At 40.7% G+C, this 14,711-nt stretch overlaps 1 protein-coding gene across 1 annotated transcript in view; it reads right to left on the minus strand.

Moving 5' to 3' along the window:
• LOC135363130 (rho GTPase-activating protein 20-like) overlaps positions 1-11,168 on the minus strand; it is a 41,994-nt gene extending 30,826 nt beyond the window's left edge. The window contains exons 1-4 of the mRNA XM_064583818.1: positions 10,899-11,168; positions 9,355-9,516; positions 7,739-7,848; positions 7,020-7,209 (exon numbers count right to left, since the gene is read on the minus strand). Coding sequence (XP_064439888.1) covers positions 7,020-7,209; positions 7,739-7,848; positions 9,355-9,516; positions 10,899-10,940 — 504 coding nt within the window. The 5' untranslated portion in view covers positions 10,941-11,168. The remainder of the gene's footprint in view (positions 1-7,019; positions 7,210-7,738; positions 7,849-9,354; positions 9,517-10,898) is intronic.
• Positions 11,169-14,711: the final 3,543 nt, after the last annotated feature.

The following is a 14,711-nucleotide window of genomic DNA, read 5'->3' on the forward strand; positions in this document are numbered from 1 at the left end:
TATTAAATATATTTACTAAATTTAAATGAGCTAGCATTTAATCCAAGAAGCTAGATGAAGAAGTGAAAACAGTAAGAAAGTTGAAGCAACAGAATGGTAAAAGCAAAACACAAATTAATAACCTAGGAAAAAACATTAATGGAGATGATTTTTAAAATCTATTTCTTTGAAAGCTAATAAACTAGGCAAGCCTCTAGAAAGTTTGATCAAGGTAGATGTGTACACACATAAATGCATTATCATATAATGGAATACTAGACGGAGTGAACCAGGTCATCCATACAGAGGAATCACAAAACCTATGGTAAAAAGATAAAATTGCTGAATGATAAGAATTTCTGTAGTTTACTTATTCATTTAACAATGTTTTGTATGTTTATATATACAAATTGTGTGTGTGTGTGTGTGTATGCATGGGTATGTTGTGGATATTTATGTAATAAAGTCACCTCTAACATTTTCTTAAGAAGTGTGAAGCACGTGGTGAAATGTTAGCATTTTTAAATCTTTCAAGAAATTAAATTAATATATGTGTGCTTGGAGTTTCTTTTTTCCCCCTTTACTCAATCCCATTCTTTCCTTCCACAGAGGTAATCACTATCCTGAAGACGGTGTTGTTTTGTTTTTTCTTTCCCAACTAGTTTTATATTTTTACATTTTGGAAAAACTCCCATTCTTACAAAGCAGTTTCTCTTTTTCCATTTTAGGAAATTATAACTTTCCTTTGACAGTTTGGTTTTCTAGTTGTTTCTTTTATTTGACAAAGGAATGATACCATTTTTTAAAGATTAAGCCAACTAAATTAATACTGACATTTAGGCCCAGGACCATAAGGAAGCCAATTTTTTCTTAGCACCAATTATGTTGTGGGTAAGTAAAACAAAACAAAACTGGAAAATAGAGTCACCATCCACTATAAATCTTCAGAGTATTACTGGCCCATTCGGCTTAAGCATAGAAAGAATTACAGAAAAATATAAAAGGCATCGTTCAGTGCTCTCTGAAAAGAAGTGGCTTCTTGTACTAATATATATTCCACTCACCAAATTCTTACATGTTGCTTTTGTGGAATAAACATTGAGTGATTATATATATATCCCACTTAATTTATCATGGTAATTAATCCCAACCATCCATGATATTAATTTGCTGATATTGGTAGCCTGTGAGTCGCTTTCTTTCTGGAATAAAATAGGAGAGTCATTCTAAGTACCTTTATTTTACTTCTGGAGATGTTTAACCTTAACTACATCACTAAGTGCAGATTGACTGATGACTACACACATCTTACTCCCAGGTACGGTAAAGGCCAATATCAGAATGTCTAATTGCCTTTTATTCATTCTAGATTAGGCAATTAAGTTCTTTTACAGTTTATCAGAGTTCCTAGGATCTTTTCCTCAAATTTAAGAAATAAATTGTTATTCTCAAGGAGACATTATGCTTGAGTCTCCTGAAGGAAATACTAACATTTATTAACCATTTTCCTAGGTCAGGAATCTCTTGAGTTGCCATTGACAAATAAGTTCGATTTCAGCTTTTCTTTACCTTCTGGTATTTCTAGCTCCTCTTCTTTTCAATTTTTTTTTTTTTTTTAATATCTTCCTTGGCTTAAAAACTCACAGATGCATTGCCCAGCCATGTTTTTTTGCCCCTTTTATTCTGGATTGTTGATATTTAGAAGAAATTTAATACAAAAATGCAATTATTCCCAAATGCATCACACCGATATCAGATTTTTTACATAATGAATAAAAATAATATATCCCAGAACTTGTGAATAAGGCTGTGAAGTCATATCTAAAAAAATTGGTCAAACTGATGATGTCTTATTGCCACCCATTGAAATTCCATATGTGCTGTATTCTACCTCTTCAGTTTTAAAACTTGCAGTTGCTACCAATGTGTATAAAATCTCTACACCCTTCGAAAATTGAACATATTCATTCATATTTTTTTGAGTAGAAATTTAGCCAGGCATTAAAAGTAATATAAAACTAACACAAGATACAGTTGTTTACCACAGGAATTTGGATTTGCTGAATAATGTATGAACACACTGGCATAATTCCTGACGGTGCAAAGCAGCATACGAGCCAATGTCTAGTAGGGGCAAGCGCTCATGTAAAGAACAATTAATTTGAGATCAGGAAGGCTTTGTGAAATTCTGGGAGTGGAGAACCCAGATGGCTACCTAGTTAGTGGGTGGAAACGTAGAGACCAAGGAGAGGTGAGGATTATAGTTAGAAAAGTGAGTGTGACTTATTCAGGGACCAGTAACGTTTCTGACCTAGCTAAAGCAAAGGATCTACAATGGGAAAGAGTGAAGACAAAATTGATTACTAGAGCAGGTTGCATTGTGGAGGATCTAAAAAAGGACATTTTTTTCTGAAAAAAAAACAAAAATTCAAAGATCTATTGATGGCTTCTTAGCAGGTGAGTGAAATGGTAAAATCTGTGAGTTAAGAAGAAATAAATTCAGAGCGATGTTTATTAATGTATGTTCCCAGGATCATTAATTAATGGGGTTACTCCAAAAGGGCCAAGCAATGTCAAATAAGTGTGGAAAAAACTGGAGCATTTGACTTCAAAAGGAAAATACAGAATTTCCCTAACCTATTTGACCAGGGAACCCTTTCTAGGAAAACTGTGCTTGGATCATATATTCTATATATATTGATACCAACCTCAATGTATACATTGACATATGTAATAAATGTCCAATTCTGTGTTTTTAAATAGCTCGCTTGGTGTCTAGTTTGATTCTCTGTTCCCAGATTGGTAGAAATTCAGGATCTCTTAATTTCCCCCAGGAGTGTGTCTATGTTCTGGAGTCTTCTAGTGCCAGGGAGTTAGAAGGCTATGAGATGGCGAGGTGGCACTTATCTGCTGCTTTGGGTCATTGATGTATACTAGCATCTGCTGAGATGTCCTAACTGTTCTCTGGTCCTGGGGAATTGGTCAGTACTACTGTTGTTGAGACATGTCTTTCAAACCTGGTGGCTCTCTGTAGTTCTTCCATACTATTCTGGAATTGATGGGAATACTTTTCTTACTGATCTGTTCCATGCTGAGGTATAAGAAACTCTATGTGGACCCACAGGGGCCCCGTCTTTCTTAGACAAGTCAATTAGCTATTCTGTGAGGCCTTCCTGCTTTCTTTTGGCTTCTATCCAGGAAAAGGGGCAGATGTCCCATGTACCTAATGATTTTGGGCTTTTCCCATGAGATTTCCACCTAAATCTTCTACTCTATGCCATGAGTAAGTTTTGTTTCCTAGAAAGCTAAATTTTTAAAACTCATAAGCAACAAAGGGCTCCCTTTTCCTCATATTCTCCTATAGCTTCTATTCCCTGAGGAAGTGATTTAGTTGTCCGTAAGACAGCTTAAGACCGGGACAAGGATAGAGGCAAAGAATACCTGAGGTAAAAAATCAGTTACTATTTCAAAGATACTTCCTACCACACTTTGAATGCCTTTTAGGAAATGCTGATTATAATCCACTGAGGATTAAAAGCCGATGAATAAAAGGATGTGTGTAGTAGTGGTGCTGCCTTGAGCTTTGATTATCATGTGTGGTCTTAATAAATAATGAATACCTCCTTGTCTTGTAAATCACTGTCTTTGGCATGGTGCTTTGCACAGTCCTCTCCCACATTAACTCTTGAAAAGCCTTTCTTGCTTCTGGCAACTCTTCCTCCACCATATGCAGGACAGGCTAGCTCGTTGAAGACATGGGGACCAGCTGAGAGCCAACACCAATAAACAGACTCCTAGGTTAGCTCGAGATGAGCTGCCAGCTGACTGCAGGTGCTCAAGTGACCTCAGCTGAGACCAGAACTGCTCAGATGAGCCTCCACTGAAGTGTTGATATGAATCATAAACAAGTAAAATGGATGTCTAACCCACTGAGTGATGGAATTACTTTTATTGCATCAGTATAAAAATATGCAATACACTACAATGCAACAAAGTACATAATATGAGATGGTAGGTATTGAAGACAGAGGAGATACTTTGTGGGAAGATTTCCTCAATATGGATAATATGAGATGAGGCAAAAGAAAAATTCTAATGGGATGAGCAAGTTCCTTGGAAGGGGCTCATTTTTCATTCATTGGAAAAACAGTTCATTTTATTTTCTATACGGAATGAGTCAAGTGTCATTATGTAGATGGTAGTCTTCAGTGACTTAGAAAACTGTAGACAGGTAGCTGGGTGGAACCATGCCAGATGGGGTCTTCGTATCATTCTGCAGTTGTGCCTTTTTGTAAATCACTCTCACTCTCACTGGCTTGGATTCAAGAGGTTGATTTCCTGACACTACTGAAATGAAGAATAAACAGTTGTCTTATATAAGCATATTCTCAGACACTACACTAGATTTATCTTAATTCCTGATGACATGTATTTTCCTAAAGATTTCCTCAAAGCAATGACAAAAACGTCATAAAACCAAGAAATGTCAAAAATATAGAGGGATTGATGAGATGTGTCTCCAAGTTCTGAATCGAAAGTCTATTATAAGGTGGACTGCTACGAGTTAGCTGTGATTAGCTAGGCTCAAATATACTAGCTCTAGTCTCAGGGGCACTTCTCCTAGTCCTATTAATGGCTTTTTTTTGAAATTTATTTTACATCCATCACCTTATTTAATCTTTACAACAATTCTAAGATTTAGACAATATTTTTATCCACAATTTTAGAGAGAAAGAACTGATGCCAGTTCTTTTCAACCCAGTTCAAAGGACACTGGAATCCTGTGGTACCTCAAGAGCCCCTGAGCCAAAAGAGGAGGGAGGGGAAGAAAGGCCACTTGCTCTGGCTTCAACCAGAGCACATCTAATATACATAAGTATATACATTGTGTTTAAAAATTAGATATTCTAAATTTCTAATTATATATTATATATATAACTAAACATATATGTATGATATGACATATATATATGGCACCCATTCAAATTTTGTTAGAGAAATTCCCAAACACTGTAGCATACCATGATGAGTCCTAATGCCCTTATGATCTACACTAGAAACTTCTTGAAGTCAGAGACCTCATCTTATCCTTTCTTTGGTCTCACAACAGTGTGGAACCTCCCTTGACCTGTGCGCCTGCCTTCGGAAGAAGGAGCCCATGGAAATCCTTGCCCTGGCGATGCTCTGGGCTCCAGAACAGCTCTGTCTAAGCATCTCCCATGACCCCTGGCAACCTTGCTGTCTGCTTCTCACTAAAGCCAATTAAATTACTCCCGGTACCTGCAGCCTTCTCGCTGTTACCACGACTCATTGAGTTCTCGCCCAAGAGGGAAGTGATGTCTTCTCCAAATATCCTGAGGCAATTTTCAATGAGAAATTGTACAAGACAAATCTGTAACACAAAAAGACAAGAATGGGGTGCTCTTTTCCATAGGGCATAGTTATAAATCACATTTTGTATGCAAACCTTGGATCTAAGAAAAAATGGGAAGGACTTCCCAGTAAAATTCAGACTTGATAAAAATACGTAGAAACCAGGGGCACCTGGGTGGCTCACTCGGTAAAGCGTCTGCCTTCGGCTCAGGTCATGAAAGCAGGGTGCTGGGATCAGCCCTACATCACACTCCCTGCTCAGCGGGAACCATGCTTCTCCCTCTCCCACTCCCCCTGCTTGTGTTCCCTCTCTCGCTGTGTCTCTCTCAGTCAAGTAAATAAATAAAAGCTTAAGAAAAAACCAAAAAACAAAAACACATAGAAACCAGAGTTCTCTCAGAAATAACTTAGAAAGAGTGATACTTTCCCGTGTACTTTGGGTACACATTTTAAAATACTGCTCATCCGTGGGCTAAAGTTATAATGCGTGGCCTAGGTTAAGAGCTAACATTTTGGGATCAGTGGTTACGTCTTTAAGCCTAGGATAAATTTCGGGGCCCCTCTGTTGGGCGTCTGACTCTTGATTTCGGCGCAGATCACAATCTCATGGTGGTGAGATCCAGCTCCACATGGAGCCAACTTTGGGCTCCATGCTCAGCAGGGAATCGGCTTGGGCTTCTCCCTCTCCCTCTCCCTCTTCTTCTGCCCCTGCCCCTCTCACACTCTCTCTTTCCCTCTCTCAAATAAATACATATCAAAAAAATAAATAAAACTAGGATAATTTTCAAAGTAGCCTACCTTATTAAAGTTTACTTATTTTTTTGCTTTTAAATTTTGTTTCCAGTTTTACTGAGCTGTAACTGATGTATACCATCTTATGAAACTTTATAAAGTATGAACGACAACTTAAGAAAACCATTTCTTAAATGAAGAAGTATCATAAAGTTGGGAAGCAGGGATTTTGGTGGGGTTGTGAGGGAAAACCCACACAGCTGGAGAGAAAACGTATCTGTCTGTCTAACTTCAGTCCCTTCTCACGCATTGCTTTGCCTCATGCTGGCTCTCTCTGTGTGAGCTTGGGGAAGACCTGTCATCTTATTAGGATATTCTGGAATCTCTTGCTAGTTTCCATATGACGTAGCAGAGGTGAAATAGTAGCTGAGTACTTTTCTAGATGAGCCACAATTGGCAGAGGAAGGCCAATGTGTTTGGAGGCATGGGGGCTCATATTGCCCAGGCCACCCAGGATGTGCCAGTGATGACCGGAGGAGCTGGCTGTTGTCGCCATTGTGTAGTGAGGAAACCATGGCTTTGCCCAAGGTTACGAGTCCCTCAGGGATTAGGCTGAGAGTTGAACCTTGACTGGTGAAGTTCCAAAGCCCAGGTTCTTTCCTATCGTATCACACGACTATTCTCTCTCTCATTTAGTCAGTCTAGTGTTTAGTCTCCTGGAGGGGGAAGAAGTGACTCGACTGCTCCGAGTTTCCCGTTTAACGACACCCCTTCCCAGACCCCGCCAGAGTAGGATAAAGAACTCTCCCACTCCACAGGGGCCTAATGAAAATGTGCACTTCACAAAGTTCCATCCGTCAGAGTTACTACTGCACTTGTCTGGTTCAAAGTAGGGATTCTACCCCCTGGGGGACAAAAATGAGAGCTCTCATTACCTTTCTTATCAAGTTGTCTTCCAATTCCAAGCTGCCGGAATCACGTGGGTAAAGAACACTTGGGGCTATACAAACGGATAAATTATAAGCTGTCATCTGATTGGATGAGGAATGTTGCTCAATGTTGTATAGCACTCCAAAAAGGTATCGCAAGAGAACAACATTTGCTCTTGGCAGCTCGGCTAAAAGCCTAAAGTCAGAAAAACACACTTTTAAATTAGGTAAGTGATCCCACTTAAGAGGTTGGAAAAAGAGACAGGGTACAGGGTACATCCTTGTATATCTAGCACACAACCCGCTCTAGCAGAGTTCCAGGCATGAAGGTATCCAAAATTGTTGCACTGAATTCAGTTCCTGAGCCAGATAACAACTTCTCTGCTTAGTTAAATGTTTCACAGACTTTTAAGGTCATAGCCCTGGAAGTCAATGCTCTAGCATCTGTCTTGGACCAGGGAATTTCGTCTACCACTGTCATGGATCCAGAAGGGGTAAAATGGCCAAGGAGTCCACATTAATAAGATCAGGAGAAGAACAATAATAGCCCTAAAGCATGCCTCTATTCTGAAGCTGGACCCCATGGGTGTGAAGAATTGAAACTCTTTGGCGTTGGTCATGATTTTAGTAGGCAAAGCTGCAAAACGTAAGCCAATGTTTTCCTGATAGTATGTTGGGTGTATTTTGGAGATGTGACCAGAGTAGAGTAATTATGGCATCATTACCTCTGGGCTGCAGTTATCTTCTCCTCTTTGTTGCCTTGATCAATAACACTGAGCCATTTGTCATAGAGATCGGATAAAAATATACTTCCTTGGATATTTCTAAGAAAGTCCTTATGGAGATAAAAAAAATATGTATATATATTGTAGAAAATATTTATTGGAAATATTCCAGAGAAAATATGTAGTTAAAAAATTCAGTTCAGTCCCCACTTCCTTCACAGATACCCAAACTGGGACCCACACGGAGCTCGGCTCCGAGTTTCCATTGACTTGCTCACGCGGGAGCAGGTGCTTGGATTTTCTCCCGCTAAAACTTAGAGGCATAAAAGCAGAGCTTAGCCTGTGGTGGAAATGAAGATAAAGCTCCCTTCTATCATCTGGAACTTATTTTGTGTGAGTGCTTTTTTTTTTGCAAAGTACCACAAACTGACAGGGTCTGGCTATAGACTATCCTAAATCCTATTAGCTTCCTGGACAGAAATACACATACCCATGTTGCTTGTTTTAGACAAGGTGCTAACTCTTAACTCTAGCAAGAAAAGGCCTGAAACAATCAAAACACAAACAGGTGGGCTCTTGCACACATATTAGGAAAGAACTAGGTCTTCTCACTCGGGGTATGCGTGCTCCCTGGAAGAAAGCTACTCTCACAATTGCTTCATTCTTCCTTTTCTTAACTGTCTAAAAGTCGAGAGTCTAATGGCAGACTCACTGTGGTCCTGAGGATAGATTCATTTCTAGTTTAGGACAATTGTCCAGTTAGTTTGCCATGATATTATCAAGGCCAAGGTTGCAGAGTCTGATTCTCCACCAAGATCCGTCAACTTCAGGAAGAGAAAACTTTAGAAATGTCTAAGCACCATACCCACAAGTGCACACCCTCTTCCTAGTCGGTGCTGATAACACAGAATCAGGAAGGAACCTCCTAACTCTTGCTAAAAAATCGATTCCATGTGTGCACCTTACAGAGGGCAACGCTCACCTTGCTACCTAGTGTATCATCATTCTTCTCCTGTCTCCCAATGCCTACATGTATATTACTACTGGATATCACTATGGCCCCAGAGTAGGAGTGGTTACCTAAGTCATTTGCTATTTATCCCATCTTCGAACATTAACGGGGGACAAGGGAAGACCAAATGTGACTGAGATTCAAAGACTGTACTCATTACTACATTAACATAGGGTTGTTCAGAGCTGTTAATTAGTGCCAAGGTGGATGGATTAAATTTTTTCCCTGCTCCATTTCTTTTGGAAACTTTGCCATCATTAGCAGGGTGGTGAGGATGTCTGCTTCGGTAAACAGTGTGTTTGTGTCAGTGCGTATTTTGAAATTTATTATCATGACTAGTAGTCATTTCAGTATTAGTATTTTGCATGGAGACTTCAGGAGTGGAGGTGGGGAGGGCGGTGTGTAGTGAAAACAGAAAGTATTTCTAACACATGGGGCTTTTAACTCCTAAAGTAGCTTCCTTAAATTTTGATTTTGTCAAGCATTTTCAGCTTGTCAGGTTCTTAATCTATTATGCCCATTACAGTTCTTGAGCAGTCATGATCAAGGAAACCAATCATAGCTTCAGTTACTCACGTGTGGATAATGCTAGAACCTTCCCTACCTTTAAGACGGATGCGACCACATGAACAGATTCACTGTACGGGTTCACTTTGACCCCAGAATTTAGTTTTTTCTTTAGGACTCTGCAGGATTTTATATTGGCTGATTTGCGGAAGACGCCTTCTGTGAGTGGCCCTTTTTGATTAATAAAGGAAAGCATATCCTGTAGGAAGAAAAGAAAAGTATATGGCATCTCATATCCACAAACGCAGAGCACAAGCTTGCCTCCGTTTTGAAAGAGGAGGGGAATGTAATGGTACACTGTTTTTGAGCTGGAAGGACTAAAGTCAATTTAGATTTTTTTTTTTTCAGTGTCTCTCTATATACTTTCTACCGAAATATCTATTTTACAGTCATACACTCAAACATTTTAAACACTTCTTTTAATCAGATTTTCCTTTCCACTGAGTTTCCACTTTTAAATCAAACTTTTCTGCTTCAAAGCCTTTGGGGAATCACCATCTGTTTCCTACTTTAGCATTTTTTTCTAATTATTCCCTACATAGATGCTCTTCCCCAAGTATGGAAGTCTATTTAGGAAATACTCATTTCCCATTTGTTTATTTCTCTTTAAGTGACTCTATACTCCTTTCCTACTTGTTCTATTTCCTTCCCTCTTTTAAAGTCAGGCTCAGAAACTCTCTTCTCCTTCTCTGATTACCCTCCCTTCTCATGAGTCTTTCATTGTCTTTTGCTCTATCTTCATGTCCTCTCCCTGCTGTGTAGAAACTTAATAAGGGCTGGACTCAGGGAATCCAACGGATCTGAAATCTATTATGCTACTTATCTATTGTGTGAGCTGGGGCACACACATCCTGTACTGAGGCTTTTCTGATTCGTTTAGGCAGTGCGGAGGATGATAATCCTAGCTAGCCCCTAAATATGCTGTGATGCATGGACCTGGGGTAGTAGCTAGCAGGTAACATGCTAGCTAAGGTGATATATTTCTTCATAGCTAGCAGAACGTTCCCTACATACCGTACAGTGCTTGCAGAGATACCGAATACTCAGTGAATGTACACACTGACAATTCACTACAGCAGTTTGAGATAACACGGGCCAAACTCTGTGGCTTTCATTTGACATACTCTGTTAGGATTAACAGATTCCTATTTGCCAGAGGATGAGTCTATGCTCGTGTCAGATGTTTACAGTTGTTAGACTGAGTAGACTCTGCTGAAGGAGACTTGAGACTCATGTGAGCAGGAAGGCAATGAAGGGAGAGTGTGAAGATGAGGTGGACTCTCAGAGACTCACATACACAGAGTCCATTTTGACTGATCTGAACAGGCCTCCATGGGTCTTTGTGGAAACAAGACAGAAGTGGAATGGACAAGAATGTCTTTTCCTTTTGTATTTGCCTCATGAGTCTGCTGGACCTAAATCAGATTCTGTTCTTTGAAATAACAGTAACAGAGCTTCTCTGCCAAAGCCAGGGACTATGTAATGACTTCTCCATTTGGGGATAGATTTGGATGAGGACGCTTGGCCTTTCAGTTTCCGCTCCTCAGGAGGGCTATAGAAGACCAAAAGGAGATGACCTACCAGAATTGGAAAGGGCAGGTTGTCTTTATCACAGATATCCATGAGGGAAACTCCAAAGAGCTGTCCTGGCTTTGCGGAAGGTGGGGCTGTTCACTGGGTGAGCTGGCAAGTGCGGGAGCCCCACCAAAAGGCCCTGTCTCTGAAAAAATGGCTTTTCACAGTCTTCCGGCCGGAGTCTAGGAAGAAGAGAGAGTACTAGTAGTAGTAGTTGTTGTTTAATACGCTGAACCTTCTTTTTCCTTTTTTTTTTTTTTTTAACAGATTTTATTCATATTTTGACAGAGGGAGAGAGACAATGAGAGAGGGAACACAAGCAGGGGGAGGGGGAGAGGGAGAAGCAGGCTTCCCTCAGAGCAGGGAGCCCAACGCGGGGGTCGATTCCAGGACCCCCGGATCATGACCTGAGCTGAAGGCAGACACTTAACAACTGAGCCACCCATGTGCTCCAGGCTCATCTTAATTCCTAATGACTTGTATTTTCCTATAGATTTCCTCAAAGCAATGTGGTAAGCATCATAAAACCAAGAAATGTCAGAAATATGGAGGCATTGATGATACGTGTCTCCAGGTTCTGAATCGAAAGTCTACCTTCTAAGGTGGACTGCTGCCAGGTAGCTGTGATTAGCTAGGCTCAAATCATACTACCTCTGGTGTCAGGAGCACTTCTGCTACTCCTATTAATGGGTTTTTCTTGGATTACATCCATCATCTTATAGAGTGTTTACCACAATTCTAAGATTTAGACATTATTTTTACCTACATTTTAGAGATGAATAAACTGATGCTGAGCTGGAATAACTGGCCAAATATAATATAGCTGGGAAATGGGGGCATAGGAATTTACACTCTGGAGAGGTTGTTTGACATCAAGTCAAGTCCTTTTTTCTCAATGATGCCAGTTCTTTTCAACCCGATTCAAAGGGCACTGGATTCCTGTGGTGCCTCAAGAGCCCCTGAGCCAAAAGAGGAGGGAGGGGAAGAAAGGCCCTTGCTCTGGATTCAACCAGAGCACATCTAATATACATAAATATATATGTTATGATTATATATTTATATAGAATAAGTATCTAATTATATATTATATATATATAACTACATATATAGGTATGATGTTATATATATATGTGTATATAGAGAGAGAGAGAGAGAGAACCCATTTAGAATTTTGTTAGAAAAAATTCCCAAACACTGTAGCATACCATGAAGTGTCCTAATGCCCTTATGATCTACACTAGAAACTTCTTTAAGTCAGACATCTCATCTTGTCCTTTCTTTGGTCTCACAACAGTGTGGAACCTCCCCCGACCAGTGAGCCAGCCTTCGGAAGAAGGAGCCCATGGAAATCCTTGCCCTGGCGATGCTCTGGGCTCCAGAACAGCTCTGTCTAAGCATCTCCCATGACCCCTGGCAACCTTGCTGTCTGCTTCTCACTAAAGCCAATTAAATTACTCCCGGTACCTGCAGCCTTCTCGCTGTTACCACGACTCATTGAGTTCTCGCCCAAGAGGGAAGTGATGTCTTCTCCAAATATCCTGAGGCAATTTTCAATGAGAAATTGTACAAGACAAATCTGTAACACAAAAAGACAAGAATGGGGTGCTCTTTTCCATAGGGCATAGTTATAAATCACATTTTGTATACAGACCTTGGATCTAAGAAAAAATGGGAAGGACTTCTCAGAAAAATTCAGAGTTGATAAAAATACGTAGAAACCAGGGGCGCCTGGGTGGCTCAGTCGGTTAAGCGTCTGCGTTCGGCTCAGGTCATAATCCCAGGGTGCTGGGATCAGCCCTACATCGGGCTCCCTGCTCAGCGGGAAGCCTGCTTCTCCCTCTCCCACTCCCCCTGCTTGTGTTCCCTCTCTCGCTGTGTCTCTTTCAGTCAAGTAAAAAAATAAAAGTTTAAAAAAAAACACAAAAAAACAGAAACACATAGAAACCAGAGTTCTCTCAGAAATAACTTAGAGTGATACTTTCCCGTGTACTTTGGGTACACATTTTAAAATACTGCCCATCGGTGGGCTAAAGTTATAATGCGTGACCTAGTTTAAGAGCTAACATTTTGGGATCAGTGGTTATGTCTTTAAGCCTAGGATAAATTTCGGGGCCCCTCAGTTGGGCGTCTGACTCTTGATTGTGGCGCAGATCACGATCTCACGGTGGTGCGATGCAGCCCCACATGGAGCCAACTTTGGGCTCCGTGCTCAGCGGGGAATGGGCTTGGGCTTCTCCCTCTCCCTCTCCCTCTTCTTCTGCCCCTGCCCCGCTCACGCTCTCTCTTTCCCTCTCTCAAATAAATACATATCAAAAAATAAATAAAACAAGGATAATTTTCAAAGTAGCTTACCTTATTAAAGTTTACTTATTTTTTGCTTTTAAATTTTGTTTTCAGTTTTACTGAGCTGTAACTGATGTATACCATCTTATGAAACTTTATAAAGTATGAATGACAACTTAAGAAAACCATTTCTTAAATGAAGAAGTATCATAAAGTTGGGAAGCAGGGATTTTGGTGGGGTTGTGAGGGAAAACCCACACAGCAGGAGAGAAAACGTATCTGTCTGTCTAACTTCAGTCCCTTCTCACGCATTGCTTTGCCTCATGCTCGCTCTCTCTGGGTGAGCTTGGGGAAGACCTGTCATCTTATTAGGATATTCTGGAATCTCTTGCTAGTTTCCATATGATGTAGCAGAGGTGAAATAGTAGCCGAGTACTTTTCTAAATGAGCCACAATTGGCAGAGGAAGGCCAATGTGTTTGGAGGCATGGGGGCTCATATTGCCCAAGCCACCCAGGATGTGCCAGTGATGACTAGAGGAGCTGGCTGTTGTCGCCATTGTGTAGTGAGGAAACCATGGCTTTGCCCAAGGTTACGAGTCCCTCAGGGATTAGGCTGAGAGTTGAACCTTGACTGGTGAAGCTCCAAAGCCCAGGTTCTTTTCTATCGTATCACATGACTCTTCTCTCTCTCGTTTAGTCAGTCTAGTGTTTAGTCTCCTGGAGGGGGAAGAAGTGACTCGACTGCTCCGAGTTTCCCATTTAACGACACCCCTTCCCAGACCCCGCCAGAGTAGCTTAAAGAACTCTGCCACTCCACAGGGGCCTAATGAAAATGTGCACTTGACAAAGTTCCATCCGTCAGAGTTACTACTGCACATGTCCGGTTCAAAGTAGGGATTCTACCCCCTGGGGGACAAAAATGAGAGCTCTCATTACCTTTTTTATCAAGTTGTCTTCCAGTTCCAAGGTGCCGAAATCAGGTGGGTAAAGAACGCTTGGGGCTATACAAACGGATAAATTATAAGCTGTCATCTGATTGGATGACGAATGTTGCTCAATGTTGTATAGCACTCCAAAAAGGTATCGCAAGAGAACAACATTTGCTCTTGGCAGCTGGGCTAAAAGCCTAAGGTCAGAAAAACACACTTTTAAATTATGCAAGTGATTCCACTTAGGAGGTTGGAAAAACAGAGACAGGGAACAGAATACATCCTTGTATATCTAGCACACAACCCGCTCTAGCAGAGTTCCAGGCATGAATGTAGACAAAATTGTTGCACTGAATTCAGTCCCTGAGCCAGATAAACACTTCTCTGGTTAGTTAAATGTTTGACAGACTTTTAAGGTCATAGCCCTGGCAGTTGATGCTCTTGCATGTGTCTTGAACCAGGGAATTTTGTCTATCAGTTTCAAGGATCCAGAAGGTGTCAAATGGCCAAGGAGTCCAGATTAATAAGATCAGGAGAAGAACAATAATAGCCCTAAAGCGTGCCTCTATTCTGAAGTTGGGCCCCATGGGTGTGAAGAATTGAAAC

This window comes from Mirounga angustirostris, unplaced genomic scaffold (assembly GCF_029215605.1).
Source record: "Mirounga angustirostris isolate CCGP_5_RB_7025 unplaced genomic scaffold, mMirAng1.0.hap1 SCAF_31, whole genome shotgun sequence".
Lineage (NCBI taxonomy): Eukaryota > Metazoa > Chordata > Mammalia > Carnivora > Phocidae > Mirounga > Mirounga angustirostris.